Source organism: Microtus oregoni, unplaced genomic scaffold (genome assembly GCF_018167655.1).
Source record: "Microtus oregoni isolate MIOR12 unplaced genomic scaffold, Mior012 000055F_ref0000237, whole genome shotgun sequence".
In the NCBI taxonomy this organism is placed as follows: Eukaryota; Metazoa; Chordata; class Mammalia; order Rodentia; family Cricetidae; genus Microtus; species Microtus oregoni.
The window spans coordinates 7,946,382-7,961,231 of NW_024543831.1; the positions used below are offsets into that span (position 1 = coordinate 7,946,382).

The window sequence follows — 14,850 nt, forward strand, 5'->3', positions numbered from 1 at the left end:
GTAACCAGAACTTCTGGCCCTCTCCAGCCATCCAAAAAGTCTCACTTTTGTCCAACAACCTCCCAAGAAATCAGACCACTTAGTACAGTCTTGCCCTGTATACGTTAATAGTAAACACATTTTCTTTTTTACAGCCACACACACGTAAAATCTTCTTGCTGAAGACTACTCTGCTTGCAGGACTCTCTCCACACAGACAAAGACTCTCATCTGGTCATTTCCCAGGCACAGCACCCCAGTTACCTGCTATTTTGATATTCATGTTGTTATCCAAAAGGAGATTTTCAGCTTTCAGGTCACGATGCACAATTTTTCGGCCATGGCAATAATCAACAGCAGACAGAATTTGCCAGAATTTTCTCCTGGCTTCAGATTCATTTAACCGGCCATGATTAGCAAGATAATCTGTAAAAGAGAACATTTAGAATCATTTACCAAAATAAAATAACCTCAATATTAGCATTTAAGAAAATTTTGACAAAGTTTATTTAATGAAAAATTACTGTTCTAATAACACAAATAATGTGTTTTCCAAGTTTCTTGCCTTTGGAAAAGTAATCTCAACTAATTTTACTTTGAATATATAAAACAACCTGGTACTTAGTATGAGGTCAACATTAAAACTAGATGATATGACATAATCAGAAGCCTTCCATCCTGGTTCCCCTCTTCGGTCTATAGGTAACTTTTTGGATTTTGGTGTCTTTTGATGTTTCATTTTATAATAATAAAAAAAAATGCCCACAATTGTCTTTTTCCTACCTTTTACATAAGAACCCATAAACAAACAAACTTTCCCTTTCAAACTTCACAAAAACTTCTCTTTTCCTTTAGTTCATTATAAACATTTCTCATATTTAATATAATTATGTAAAACTGAGGGCTCAGACAGGGTGAGTTGACATTTATCACTGTCCCCAGGAAAAAATTTCAAGGCCAGGCTTAGCTACATAAGACCTTGTCTCAACCTCACACCAACACTTTCTCAAAAATGAGGGGGTGGCGTGTTCAGGAGCCAGGCTGCCAGAGTTTAAAATCTGTCATAGTTGCTGACCATGTGATCTTGAACAAAATGCAATCTCTATAACCCTCCATTTGCTAATCAAAAATGGGCTCATAAGAGAATTCCTACAAGGTTATTTATAAAGATTAAACAACAACAACTTTCAGTTTAAATGGAGAAAACCATGGTATATGTATAGAAGTCTTCAAAAAAAAAAAGCATTACTCCAACGGTAACTTACTATTGTTGTTGCTATTATACTACCAGGGTTGATTCAGGCTACCTCCCTTTTCTACCCATCTGCCTTTTGTGATGTGGTTTCTATGCTTCACACCTCACTGAAATTGCTTTAAGGTCAAGGGTAATTCCCCTAGGTTAAATCCATTATCCTTTCTCAGTTCCCAACTTTGAAGGCCTTTCAATTATATTAACACTTAGCTAGTCTCCAACTTAAACACCTCTCTCTACTGGTTCTGTAATTTCTTGGTTGTCTTCTATTTCTTTCACTAATGTGTTCTTATTCCTTTTCAAATTACAAGAAGCTACTACATTCTAGTTGGGTCATCACCTCTTCCTTCTCCTTTTTTTTTTCTTTTTGATTTTTTGAGACAGGTTTTCTCTGTGTAGGCCTGGCTGTCCTGGAACTTGCTCTGTAGACCAGGCAGGCCTCAGAAATCTGCTTGTTTCTGTCTCCCGATGGCTGGGAATGCTCTTTCTTCCTTCTTTAAAACAATGTTTTCAAGGTTCATCCCAGTCTAGTACACTATTTTGGAATTTTTTTTTTAAGATTTATTTTTATTTTCTGTGTGTGTGCCCACAGAGGCCAGAAGCAGGTATCAGATAACCTGGAACTGAAATTATGACTGTGAGCTGTCATGTGGGTGCTAGCAACACCAAAGCCAGGTTCTCTGCAAAAGCAGCAAGTGCTCTTAACTGCTGAGTCATCTCTCTAGCCCCAAGGCTTACTAATTAATTAATTAATTAATTAATTAAAAATTTAATGTATGAGTGCTCTGTCTGCATGCCAGAAGAGGGCATCAGATCCTATTACAGATGGCTGTGAGTCACCATGTGGTTGCTGGGAATTGAATTGAGGACCTCTGGAAGAGCAGCCAGAGCTCTTAACTGCTGAGCCATCTCTCCAGCCTCGGGTCTTTTGTTTTTTGAAGATTTATTTGTATTAGTTTTTATTTACATGAGTGTGTGTATGTAGGCCACATGTATGTGTGCTGCTGTGACATAAAGTGTCTAAAAGAGGAAAAGAGATCACACAAAGGTGATCCCAGCACTAGGGATCACACACCTTTAATTCAGTACTAGGGAGGTAGAGACAGGAGTGATGTGGCTGGGTGAGGTGGAGAGAGCAATATAATGAGGGAGGAGACAGGGGCTCAGTGCAGTCTGAGGTTTGGTGGAGACAGATGGAGTCTGGAGATACAGTCTAAGGATAGGATCACCCCTTCGGTCTGAGCACTGGTAGAGATAAAACAACTCTCTAGTGGTTGGCTTCTCTGCTTCGCTGATCTTCAGCATTAACCCCTATATCTGATTCTGGGATTTTAGAATTCATGCTACAGATAATTGATCAGAAGTTCTTAACCAACAAATCTGCGAAGATTTCCTATTTCTAGCGACTCAATTTGCAGAGAAACAGTGCTTTAGGAATATGGAGGAAATAAACCCCAAAGTTTTGACAAGGCAATGAAAATGGCTAATTTGTGTTTTTTCTCAAAAATTTTAAAGATCCATTATTTTCTCCTCTAAAGAAGATTTATTTATAACTATATATATTTGTATGTGTCTTAAGTGGATTTGTGTACCACAGTATGCAGGAGTGCAGGTGACCAAGGAGTTCAGAAGGTGGCACTGGGTACCTGAAGCTGGAGTGGCAGGCAATTATTAGCTGCCTGATGTGGGTATGGGAACCAAACTCAGGTCTCCTCTGTAAGAACAGTAAGAGAACTGAGCCATCGCCTCCTTACTTTCAGTTCCTATAACCAGATCTTATATTTTTCCCAAGTTATTTCCTTTAATTAGAATTAAAATATTATCTAAAACAAGATCACATTATTATTAAATCAAGACTCCAGTCTGTCAACTTAGTTCTCACTGGTTCTTACCAATCTTTGATAAAGTGCAAGAAAGAAAGGTCTATTAAGTAAAACCCAAAAAATATTTTAACATATTAGATGTACTATACAGCATGTGACTTCTAATAGAAGATAAATTAGGTATGGGACCTGTGTTGAGATAGAATAGTCTAGATTATCTTAATTTTATATATTTGGTTTAAAAATAATTTATAAAATCAAATTATATTCAACTTTTAACACTGAGACATTTGTGAATATAAACTACAGATTATAGACCTCATTTTATTCTGCTTATTTTTGTAAGCACATAATTATTTCAAATTATGTGTTTGACAAAAATTAAGGAAATTGTTGCCTGTGGTATACTCTGGCAGTTTAATTGTGTTCAGCAATTTCCCTCCGTTAGGCTGTTCACATCTGTTACTCTTCACTCAGTTCTAGTTGCATGGAGCTACTGAAGGAAACTGTGCTCTTCTAAGAAGTAAAATGAGGTTTTAGTTACATACTTTTTTTATTTGAGACAGGGTCTCAGTATGTTGCCTTTGCCTACCCTAGAATCATTATGCAGATGAGGCTGGCTTTGAACTCATAGAGATCTACCTTCCTCTGCCTCTAGAGTGCTGGGATTAAAGACGTGTGTGCTATCATGCCTATCTCATTATACACTTTTTTATTTTAAAGGTTATTTACTACTGGCTTCCATGTTCTAGTGTTCAATAACAATTAAAATACTCAAATTTTTCTAAAATTATGTATAACTCTTAAACAAACCAAGAAAGCAAAAATACAACAATAATAGATATCAAATATAAGCTCAAAGGTTGTTCCCAATAAAACACAGGAGTAAAATAAACTTCTATGACTATTTTTAAAGTAAAAAAAAACACCTAGACGGACAGTGGTGGCACACACCTTTAATCCCAGCACTTGGGAGGCAGAGGCAGGCGGATCTCTGTGAGTTCGAGGCCAACCTGATCTATAAGAGCTAGTTCCAGGACAGGCTTCTAAAACTACAGAGAAACCCTGTCTCAAAAAACCGAAAGAAAAATCCCTAAATATAATAGAATAAAGTTCTAGGGTCAGCCACACCTTATTTTGAGTCCTGGCTCTATGTCCCAGCTTTGTGACAGTGGCAAATTATTTAGCCATGGATTATCTTTAACTCAGGGTTAAACTGTTCTGCACATGAATTCTAACCAAATGGAAAAGAGCTTAGGGAATGGGTTTTTATTACACATGTATTCTGTTGATTTTGGTTACACACAATACTTTATTCTACTGCAAGATTCTAGCAATTACCTTACAAAATACTTATTAGGGAAAAAAATCCCAATTCTGAACTATTTAATGGTAAATGAAGGCCTATAAAAATAAATGTACAAAGAACATGACAACATGACAGTGGTCCAGTTTCCAACTACATGGTATAGATTTTTTTTTTTTTGGCTTTTTAAAAAAAATTCTGTGTCTTTCACATCATGCTTCCCGATCCCACCCATCCATACACCCCCAAATAAAACAAGACAATTTTAAGAGAAAAAAAGGAAAAAATAAATAAAAAAGGAAGAAGGGGGAAAAATCTCATGGAAGCTGTAGTATGGCACAGAGTGGTTCACACAGTAAATCCCTTATCTATACATTTTTAAATCCTTTTATTTTAAATTGTTTGGACCTATCCAATGTGCTATACATTTTTCCCCACTTCCCTCTCCCCTTCCACCCACCCCCTGCCTTCCATGCCCCCAATTTACTCAGGAAATCTTATATTTTTCCCTTCTTAGGAGGATCTATGTATGTCTCTCTTGGGGTCCTCTTTGCTACCTAGGTTTTCTGGGGTTGGGGCCTGAAGGCTGGTTGTCCTTTGCTTCCTCCATTGCTGGTGGGAGTAAAATCTTTGGAAGCTTTGGAAATCAGTAATGGTTGGGCATCAATCTACTTCAAGACCCAGCAATACCACTCTTGGGCATATACCCAAAGAATACATACTCATACCACAAGGACATTTGCTCAATTATGTTCAGAGTAGCATTATTGGTAATAGCCAAAACTTGGAAACAACCTAGATGCCCCTCAAACCAAAGAATGGATAATAAAAATATGATACATTTACACAATGGAGTACTACTCAGTGGTAAAAGACAATGACATCTTGAAATTTGTAGGCAAATGGTCAGAGATAGAAAAAGCCATCCTGAGTGAGGTAACTCAGACACAGAAAGAGAAATATGTACTTCCTCAAAAATAGATAAGAGACATAAGGCAAAGGATATCCATATATTTCTACATGCAGCGTACATCACAAAGAATCATTGGTCTAGTCTGAGGTCCCTGGTCTCTGCTGAACCATTGATGTTGGGCCTTCATTGGGACTCTTGCTGGACATCCCACTGCTGTACTGTGTCTTGGGGATCCTGTAGCCCCGGGGTCTACAGGACTGACAGCACCGCCACCCCATACGCCAGCAGATCACAGATGGGGTAGATGTTGGGGTGGGCCAACACATAAGCCCGGTTCTGGGCCTGGGTAAATTGCAGGGTTGATCAGCCTGACAGCTCTCCCGTCTTCACCACCAGAGTGAGCTCTCCAGCACTGTCCTGGCTAGTTCAACCCCTGCGGCAATGAGCAAGTGGGGGGGGGGGCAGTTCTCTGGCTTTCCCTTCTATAGGGTTGGTTCTCCAACACCCACACCTTCAGGGCCAGCTTTACTGGGTTGCCCAGGCTAGGTGTAGGTGCCACAGTGCTGCAGCTGATGAGGGGCAGGGCCAACTCTCTCACCTGCCTCAGGCATTGATGGGTGGGCATCTCTCTCCTGCCCATGCCAAGAACAAGACAGGTGAGTCATGGGGACAGCTCTCTCATGCTCACACCATCAGAGTTGGCTCACCCACACCTCTGCCAAGAGGGTGGCTCTGCTGTGCTGCCCAGAAGAGGTGTAGGGCCTGCTCTTCGGAGTGTTAGAGCTGGTAAGGGGCAGGGACAGCTCTCCCATCTCCCTCAGGTGTTGATGGAGAGGGGGATCTCTCCCACACTCATGGCAGAGATATTTTCTAAAAATTAGTTACATTGCTTTAGCAAGTCAATCTGAAAATATAATAGCTTCTCCCCCATGAATCAAATTAAAGATGCAAGTTGAATCACTATGAGGTTAAACTATGAAGCTAAAGAGTAAGAATAATCAGAAGAATCATATTTATTTGTTTTTCAAATATCTGAATAACTTCTCTTGTCAAAGTACTTGGAACTTTGTCTTCATTATCTTCATTATTCGTTTATGTCAACAGTAAAGAAGACAATAACTACAGAGTACGGTAAATGTCAGAGATGCAGTGTCTTCCCCTGGAATGATAGGGGGAGATTTCTCTAAGAAGCTCCTATCCCAGCTGGGGAGAGAAGCATGCCAGCATGAGATAGCAGACACATGAAACCAAAGGAGAACCAGGGGCAGTGGACCAAGAGTGAGGAAGGGGAATGGCACAAAATGCATCCGAGCCTAAGGAGGAGCCATTTTACAACATGGGGATACTATGGGAGGGTTTGAAGTAGTAAGCATGAGATCTAATGTGATTTACATATTACAAATTGAAAAATAATTAGACATTTCTTTTAAAAAATAAGATGCACCACTGCTCAGGTGGTGGCACATGCCTTTATTCCCAGTAATCGACAGACAAGACAAGCAGGTGGATCTCTGTGAAGCTGAGACCAGTCTGGTCTACAAGAGCTAGTTCCAGAACAGCTAGGGCTGTTACACAGAGAAATGCTGCCCTGAAATACAAAAACAAACAAAAAAGCTGCACATTTGAAATGTTAAAGAAATGTAGGCAGCCCTGCAGAACTTGATGGCTGATCTGGGACCATAGGGAAACTCAGTAACCAACACATACAGATTTATAGTTCATGTTAGAAAAGAAGGCTAAATATTAAAAATCTCACCATTTTAAGAAAAACACAGAGGAGCCATCATTAAGCAATGCTGGCTTACAGACAAGATGAGATAGTGTCTGAAACATGGTAAACTTTCATTAATTCCAGAGAAATAACTGGGTATGCTTACTGATTCTATGCAGTAAAGTTTCATTATTTCAAAACTGTCTTAGGCAGTTATTATTTTTTTAAAAGGTAATTGAATAGTGTGGGAAAGTGCTACAATTCATATTTGATGATGATGTCATCTTAATGGTATTCAACATTCTAGACAATTCCCCTAAACAGGTATTTTTTTTTAATCCCACTTATTTTTATCATCTCTATAGGGCCTCAAAGTCTGTTGTAAATTATTTCTGAGTAATGAATTTGACTGGACTGATAAATGAGTCATTCTAAATTGTACTGATGTGGTGTGCTATTTACTCAACTTATGCTAGTGTTATACTAATATTTATAAATGCAATCTGGTCACACGTCAACATTTCTTTACACAGATAAATACATTCAGATAGCTATTTTGATATGCAATTATCTCTTAAGAAGGGAAGAAATGTAGTTCAAATATTACGGTTTTGCAAATCACATAATTTCAAGAATTATGATCCAAATGTCAAACCAGGAGAGTAAGATAATGATGAAAGAAAGATGTTATTTTGACATCTGATCTCCGTATATAAAAATACACTTTTTAACAGATATAAGGCATTGTCATTTTTCACTCATAGAGAAAGGGGCAACACACCCACCCACACACACATCCTTAAGTTATCATTGAACTGGTCAGGTGGATTAAAAGGATGAGGCCATGCTGGGTTGTTTTATTCAGAAATGTGCATTAGGAAGTTAAGATTACAGATTGAGCTGGACAGAGCAGGAACAGTTTTTCAGTGAAGCAATTGCAAACAAGACAGCAGAACAGTACATTAGGGTTCTTGAGTAAAAACAGTTAACAGAAAGTCTAGCCCTATGTTTTTTCAAGCTATTTATCCTCTGCTTTCCTTTATTTCCAGGTTCAATGGTGGGAAGGAGCATAAATTATTAGGCAGGTTCTGAAGAATAAAGTATGATTCAATTTCAGAAGGAAGATAAAAGACACAAACACATTACTTATGACTAACTTAGCCAGGGAAGTAATTAAACAGACATCTCTAAAACACTGTCAATCAATTTAAAAAACATTGGGCTATGTTCTCAGCTCTTGGACAAATCAAATTTTGGAACCTTAAGTTTCTAAGCATGCTGTGGAACAATGGTCTTTTATCCTGTCACTTGTACTATTTTTAATAAAACGCTGATTGGCCGGTAGCCAGGCAGGAAGTAGAGGCGGGGCAACCAGAACAGGAGAATTTTGGGAAGAGGAAAGAGTCAGTCTGCAGTTGTTACCCAGACAGAGAGGAAGCAAGAAGAGAATGCCTCGCTGAAGAAAGGTACCAAGCCACGTGGCTAACACAGACAAGAGTAATGGGCTAATATAAGATGTTATGAAAGAGTTAATAAGAAGTCTGAGCTAATAGGCCAATCAGTTTATAATTAATGTAGACCTTTGTGTGCCTCTTTGGGACTGAATGACTGTGGGACCGGGTGGGACAGAAACCTCGGTTAATATAAGCATATCTAACTAGCATAACCTCCAAGTTTACCTTTAATTCAATATCAATATTTAGATGGATCTTAGCTTTGTAAAGAAAAAAAAACATGGTTTGCAAATTTCCCTTGGTGTGTTTATATCTCATTGAGTCCCCTACAATTTCTAGTACAACTTCCCCCAGGGTCTTTATTTAGTTCTGGAAAACATCAAATATATTGTTGGGGAGCTCTAAAACCACTTGTAACTAAGTAGTGGGTCTAAGAGGACAAAATCCTGGATGGTAAAGATCCATTGCTAGAAGCTAGAAGAAAACAGATCAAAGAAGTTCACAGGAAGGCCAAAAAACTAAAATGGCTGCAGTTTGGGCAATCTAACACAGGAGTGGAGATTGTGCTTTTACCCAGGGTAGCATCAGAAACTAAGATCTGGCATCTCATGAAGCTACTGGCAATGTTTGGAGAGAAAGAAATACAACCAAATAAAAGAACTTTGTAGTCATTCAACAAATGTCGCCTTTTGACAGCAAAGAAATTGTTTGTTCATGTTTATGCAACCTCCTGGTGATGATGATCCTGACTACAGGAACAGATAAAATTTTGAACAGGTTTCCTTTTGCAACCTTTATAATTTTAATGTTGGCAAAAGGACACGACTTCATAGAATTGAATTGCAATTTAACTTCTGCATTAAATGATGTCTGTAGGTGGTTCAAATGGTTAGTCTTGTGCTACAATGTGGAAAGAGATTAATCAAATTGTCACTCAGAGGAAAGTGAAGTACACTATTACCCTGTACTGCGAAAACAAAGTTTGAAACAGGACAACTATAACACATTTTTGTTGCAATCTTTAAATTTCGTTAAAACTAGGGAACCCATACTGCTCTTTGGATTGGAGAAGGAAGGGGAGCAGGGGAGGGGGAGGGAAATGGGAAGAGGTGGAAATTTTTTAGTAAAATAAAATAAAATCAAAAGAAAATACATCAACTGTGGGCGATAAATTCCAGATATCTATGCTAGTCATGGTTGACTGTTAATGGCCTCATTATTCTTTAGACAGTACAATTATCTCTATTTCTTGATGATTTTTTGATTATAATGACTATTGCCAAGAAGGCATTTCTGAACTCTATCTACCATCTTCTAACTCTTACATTATTCCCACCTTCTCTTTCTTAATGTTACCCGAGTCTTAGAAAAGATGATATACATGCATACATCTCTCTTTTAGTTATGAACATTCAACCACCACACAGTCTCAGCCATGAATATAGCCATAAATATCTGCATTCACAACAGTTCACTGGAAGGAGAGGTTATTATGATTAAGTTTGATAATGGTAATTAACTGTGAGTAGCTAAGGCTCAGCGGTCATTGTGGAATTGTGGGCAGAAAGATTATATGAATCAAAGTATTAGAGGCTTTGCTGTGAGACTGTGTCTCTTAGGAATATCAGAAGCTACCCCCATAAAGTCTCACCAATATAAATACCTAAACATGAAATGATAAGAAACAGTGACACTAGACATGCTAAAGTAGATGGAAGAAATCACAGAAAGGCCTAAAACCTAGACAGAAGACTATAGGCAACTAAAGTTTATGAAAAAGGGAGAAAGGGTATACTCCAGGGTAGAGCATGGCAGATCGTTTTATGTTTCTGAATAGACAGTCAATAAAACACACATACAGGTAACACTATATATAATGAATAGGCTGCATTTATATGTCTATCTGTCTATCTATCTATCTATCTATCTATCTATCTATCTGTCATCTCTTTCTTCTTTCTCTCATTCTGTGTGCATGTGACTGTGTTTAGTATCAATTAACAAAGAGGCCATAAATTTGAAAGTGAGAAAGCAAGGTTACATGGGAGATTTTGGAGGAAGGAAGGGGAAGGGAAGAAAATATGCAATTACATTATAATCCTACAAGATTAAAAAAATAGAAAAATGTATTTAAGAGGAAATTCCATATTGTGTCAGTTTAGGTTAAAAAAAGAATTAAATTATTCCAAAGGTCTATAACCTCCTCCACCATTAACTTTGAATGAATATACAATGATTCCTTCAATGGATTGTGCAACAAATCAAAAACAAAGAGGTGGTGTACTACTGCCATGGAATTACATCTTTCCTGGAAGGTTGGAATTATCATTCAGAAGTTTCATGTGTAGGTAAGACCATCAACAGCTTCTCACCCTCAGAGTGTCTACAGGACATCCAAGCACTAGGGAAGAGCAGTCACAAAACCTCAATTCAAGATTGATATAACTACTTTTATACTCTGAACACAAAATATATCACTTTTCTTCCAAAAAGCTTTAAATTTGAGAGACTGGGGTAACTCTTATTTTTTTCCATTTTTAAAGTATTATTTTCTTCTCTGTTAAGAAGAGTATATAGTATGTTCAGCTCTGTATTTTTATAAATGCAACATAGGTTAGGGAGCTGTTTGTGCAAGGAAAATGTGGCTTATAAATGCTATGTTGTTAATAAAAATTCTGAAATATTAGAAAAAAAATTTTGTTAAAACTAATCTTTAAATTTTATTAAAGCCAGAGTTCAAACTCATAGTAGTGGAATCAACAGAATTATAGGAATGTCAGCATTTTGACATTGTGATATGATGCTGTCATCTACAAAAGTGGTGGACCACATCCATAGCTATCCTGGGATGCATGTGGTCCCCAGCTCAAAGGTTTGGCATACCCAGTTTAAGTGTGTCTCACTGTGTGTTCCTAGCTCAGCATCCTACACCCTGTTTACTCAGCAGTGCCAACAGTTTGGGACTTATCGTTCTACCAATCTTTTCTGTCCTCCCCCTTTTCCCCTACTAGAAGCAACAGCAGAATTCACTTTGTATATTTTGTAGACATCTGCACTCTTTTTCAGAATGAGTACATGCACCAGCAAAGAAATACATTTGAATTTAAAAAAAGCTACATGGAAAATGTCAGTCATTGAGGAATGGGATGGCCCTTGAGATTGGTGCAGCTATTCTGTTTCTGTGAAAGCCCAGTTTTAGGTGTTTGTCACCTTACCCTGGCATCTTAGTCCTTTCTCTGCAGTTCTTTTCTTTTTCATTAGATTTTGCGAATTTCATACAATATATTTTGATTATCAGGGATGGTGGCACACACCTTTAAACTCAGCACTCAGGAGGCAGAGGCAGGTGGATCTCTTGTGACTTCGAAGCCAAACTGGCCTACAAACTGAGTTCCAGGCCAACCAGAGCTGTTATATGGAGAAAAACCAAAACCAAACCAAAACAACAACAACCACGAAAAAAAAAAACACCAAACAAACAAAAAAAACCCCAAAAAACCCCACCAAAACCCAATATATTTTAATCATATTTTTTCTTCTTTAACTCCTCCAAAACTCCCCCCACCTCCCTACCCTAACTTCATGCTCTTCTTCTCTTTAAAATCGCATAAATAGTATAGATATTTTTTCATTTAATGAAACAGGATCTCTCTCACTCTTAAGACCAGATTAGCCTTGAACTCATGGTCATTCTCTGCCTCAGCCTCCAAAATTCTGGAATTAGGGGAATGAACCACTGCATCTGGCTTCTACATATTAGTAGTAGAAGCATTTTTAGATACAGGTAAATTCTTAGGGAAAGAAATGTATACACACAAAAGTATTTCTTCTATTGCTTTAAATTCTGGCCAGTTTAGTTTTATTACTCAAAATAAGACTTGGCTAGAAAGCAGATAGAAATGACCCATACAACATTTTTTTAAATAAGCACCACATACCAAAGCTAAACCAAGACCAGGTGAATGATCTAAATAGACCTGTTACTCGTGAAGAATTAGAAACGGTTATCAAAAATCTCCCTACCAAAAAAAGCCCAGGACCAGATGGTTTCAATGCAGAATTCTACCAGAACTTCCAAGAAGAACTAATACCTATACTCCTTAATGTATTTCACAATATAGAAACAGAAGAGTCATTGCCAAATTCCTTTTATGAAGCTACAGTCACTCTGATACCAAAACCACACAAAGACTCAACCAAGAAAGAGAATTACAGGCCTATCTCACTCATGAATATCAACGCAAAAATTCTCAATAAAATACTGGCAAACCGAATCCAAGAACACATTAGAAAAATTATCCATTATGATCAAGTAGGCTTCATCCCAGAGATGCAGGGCTGGTTCAACATACGCAAATCTATCAATGCAATCCACCATATAAATAAACTGAAAGAAAAAAACCATATGATCATTTCATTAGATGCTGAAAAAGCATTCGACAAAATTCAACACCCCTTTATGATAAAAGTCTTGGAGAGATTAGGGATACAAGGGTCATACCTAAATATAATAAAAGCTATTTACAGCAAGCAGACAGCTAACATTAAATTAAACGGAGAAAAACTCAAAGTCATCCCACTAAAATCAGGAACACGACAAGGATGTCCACTCTCTCCATACCTCTTCAATATAGTGCTTGAAATTGTAGCAATAGCAATAAGACAACATAAGGAGATCAAGCGGATTCGTATTGGAAAGGAAGAAGTTAAGCTTTCGTTATTTGCAGATGATATGATAGTATACATAAGCGACCCCAAAAACTCTACCAAAGAACTCCTACAGCTGATAAACACCTTTAGTAATGTGGCAGGATACAAGATCAACTCCAAAATATCAGTTGCCTTCCTATACACTAAGGATAAGGAAGCAGAGAGGGAAATCAGAGAAGCATCACCTTTCACGATAGCCACAAATAGCATAAAATATCTTGGGGTAACTCTGACCAAGGAAGTGAAAGATCTATTTGACAAGAAGTATAAGTCTTTGAAGAAAGAAATTGAAGAGGACATCAGAAAATGGAAGGACCTCCCTTGCTCTTGGATTGGAAGGATCAACATAGCAAAACTGGCAATTCTACCAAAAGCAATCTATAGATTCAATGCAATCCCCATCAAAATTCTTCAGAGATCTGGAGAAGACAATAATCAACTTTATATGGAAAAACAAAAAACCCAGGATAGCAAAAACAATAAAGGATTGTCTGGAGGCATTACCATCCCTGACTTCAAACTCTATTACAGAGCTACAGTATTGAAAACAGCTTGGTATTGGCATAAAAACAGAGAAGTCGACCAATGGAATCGAATAGAAGACCCTGACTTTAACCCACAAACCTATGAACACCTGATTTTCGATAAAGGAGCTAAAAGTATACAATGTAAAAAAGAGAGCATCTTCAACAAATTGTACTGGCAAAACTGGATATCAATCTGTAGAAGAATGAAAATAGATCCATATCTATCACCATGCACAAAACTCAAGTCCAAATGGATTAAAGACCTCAATATCAGTCCGAACACACTAAACCTGATAGAAGAGAAAGTGGGAAGTACTCTACAACACATGGGCACAGGAGACCACTTCCTACGTATAGCCCCAGCAGCACAGACATTAAGGGCCTCATTGAATAAATGGGACCTCCTGAGACTGAGAAGCTTCTGTAAAGCAAAGGACACTGTCACTAAGACAAAAAGGCAACCCACTTACTGAGAGAAGATCTTCACCAACCCTGCAACTGACAAAGGTCTGATCTCCAAAATATATAAAGAACTCAAGAAACTAGACTGTAAAAGGCTAATCAACCCAATTATAAAATGGGGCACTGAGCCGAACAGAGAATTCTCAACAGAAGAAGTTCAAACAGCCAAAAGGCATTTAAGGTCATGCTCAACTTCCTTAGCGATCAGGGAAATGCAAATCAAGACAACTTTAAGATACCATCTTACACCTGTCAGAATGGCTAAAATCAAAAACACCAATGATAGCCTTTGCTGGAGAGGTTGTGGAGAAAGGGGTACACTCACCCATTGCTGGTGGGAATGCAAACTTGTGCAACCACTCTGGAAAGCAGTGTGGCAGTTTCTCAGGAAATTCGGGATCAACCTACCCCTGGACCCAGCAATACCACTCTTGGGAATATACCCAAGAGAGGCCCTATCATACAACAAAAGTATATGCTCAACTATGTTCATAGCAGCATTGTTTGTAATAGCCAGAACCTGGAAACAACCTAGATGCCCTTCAATGGAAGAATGGATGAAGAAAGTATGGAATATATACATATTAGAGTATTACTCAGCAGTAAAAAAACAAGGACTTCTTGAATTTTGCATACAAATGGATGGAAATAGAAAACACTTTCCTGAGTGAGGTAAGCCAGACACAAAAAGAGGAACATGGGATGTACTCACT

At 38.0% G+C, this 14,850-nt stretch overlaps 1 protein-coding gene across 6 annotated transcripts in view; it reads right to left on the minus strand.

Moving 5' to 3' along the window:
- Positions 1–14,850, minus strand: part of Sik2 (salt inducible kinase 2) — a 106,101-nt gene that overhangs the window by 39,998 nt on the left and 51,253 nt on the right. For all 6 annotated transcript variants that reach the window (XR_005973085.1, XR_005973084.1, XM_041638529.1 and 3 more), the window contains exon 4: positions 244–405. Coding sequence is in view for 4 of the 6 variants with exons in the window: in XM_041638529.1 (XP_041494463.1) it covers positions 244–405 (162 nt within the window). In the remaining 2 variants the exon portion in view is untranslated. The remainder of the gene's footprint in view (positions 1–243; positions 406–14,850) is intronic.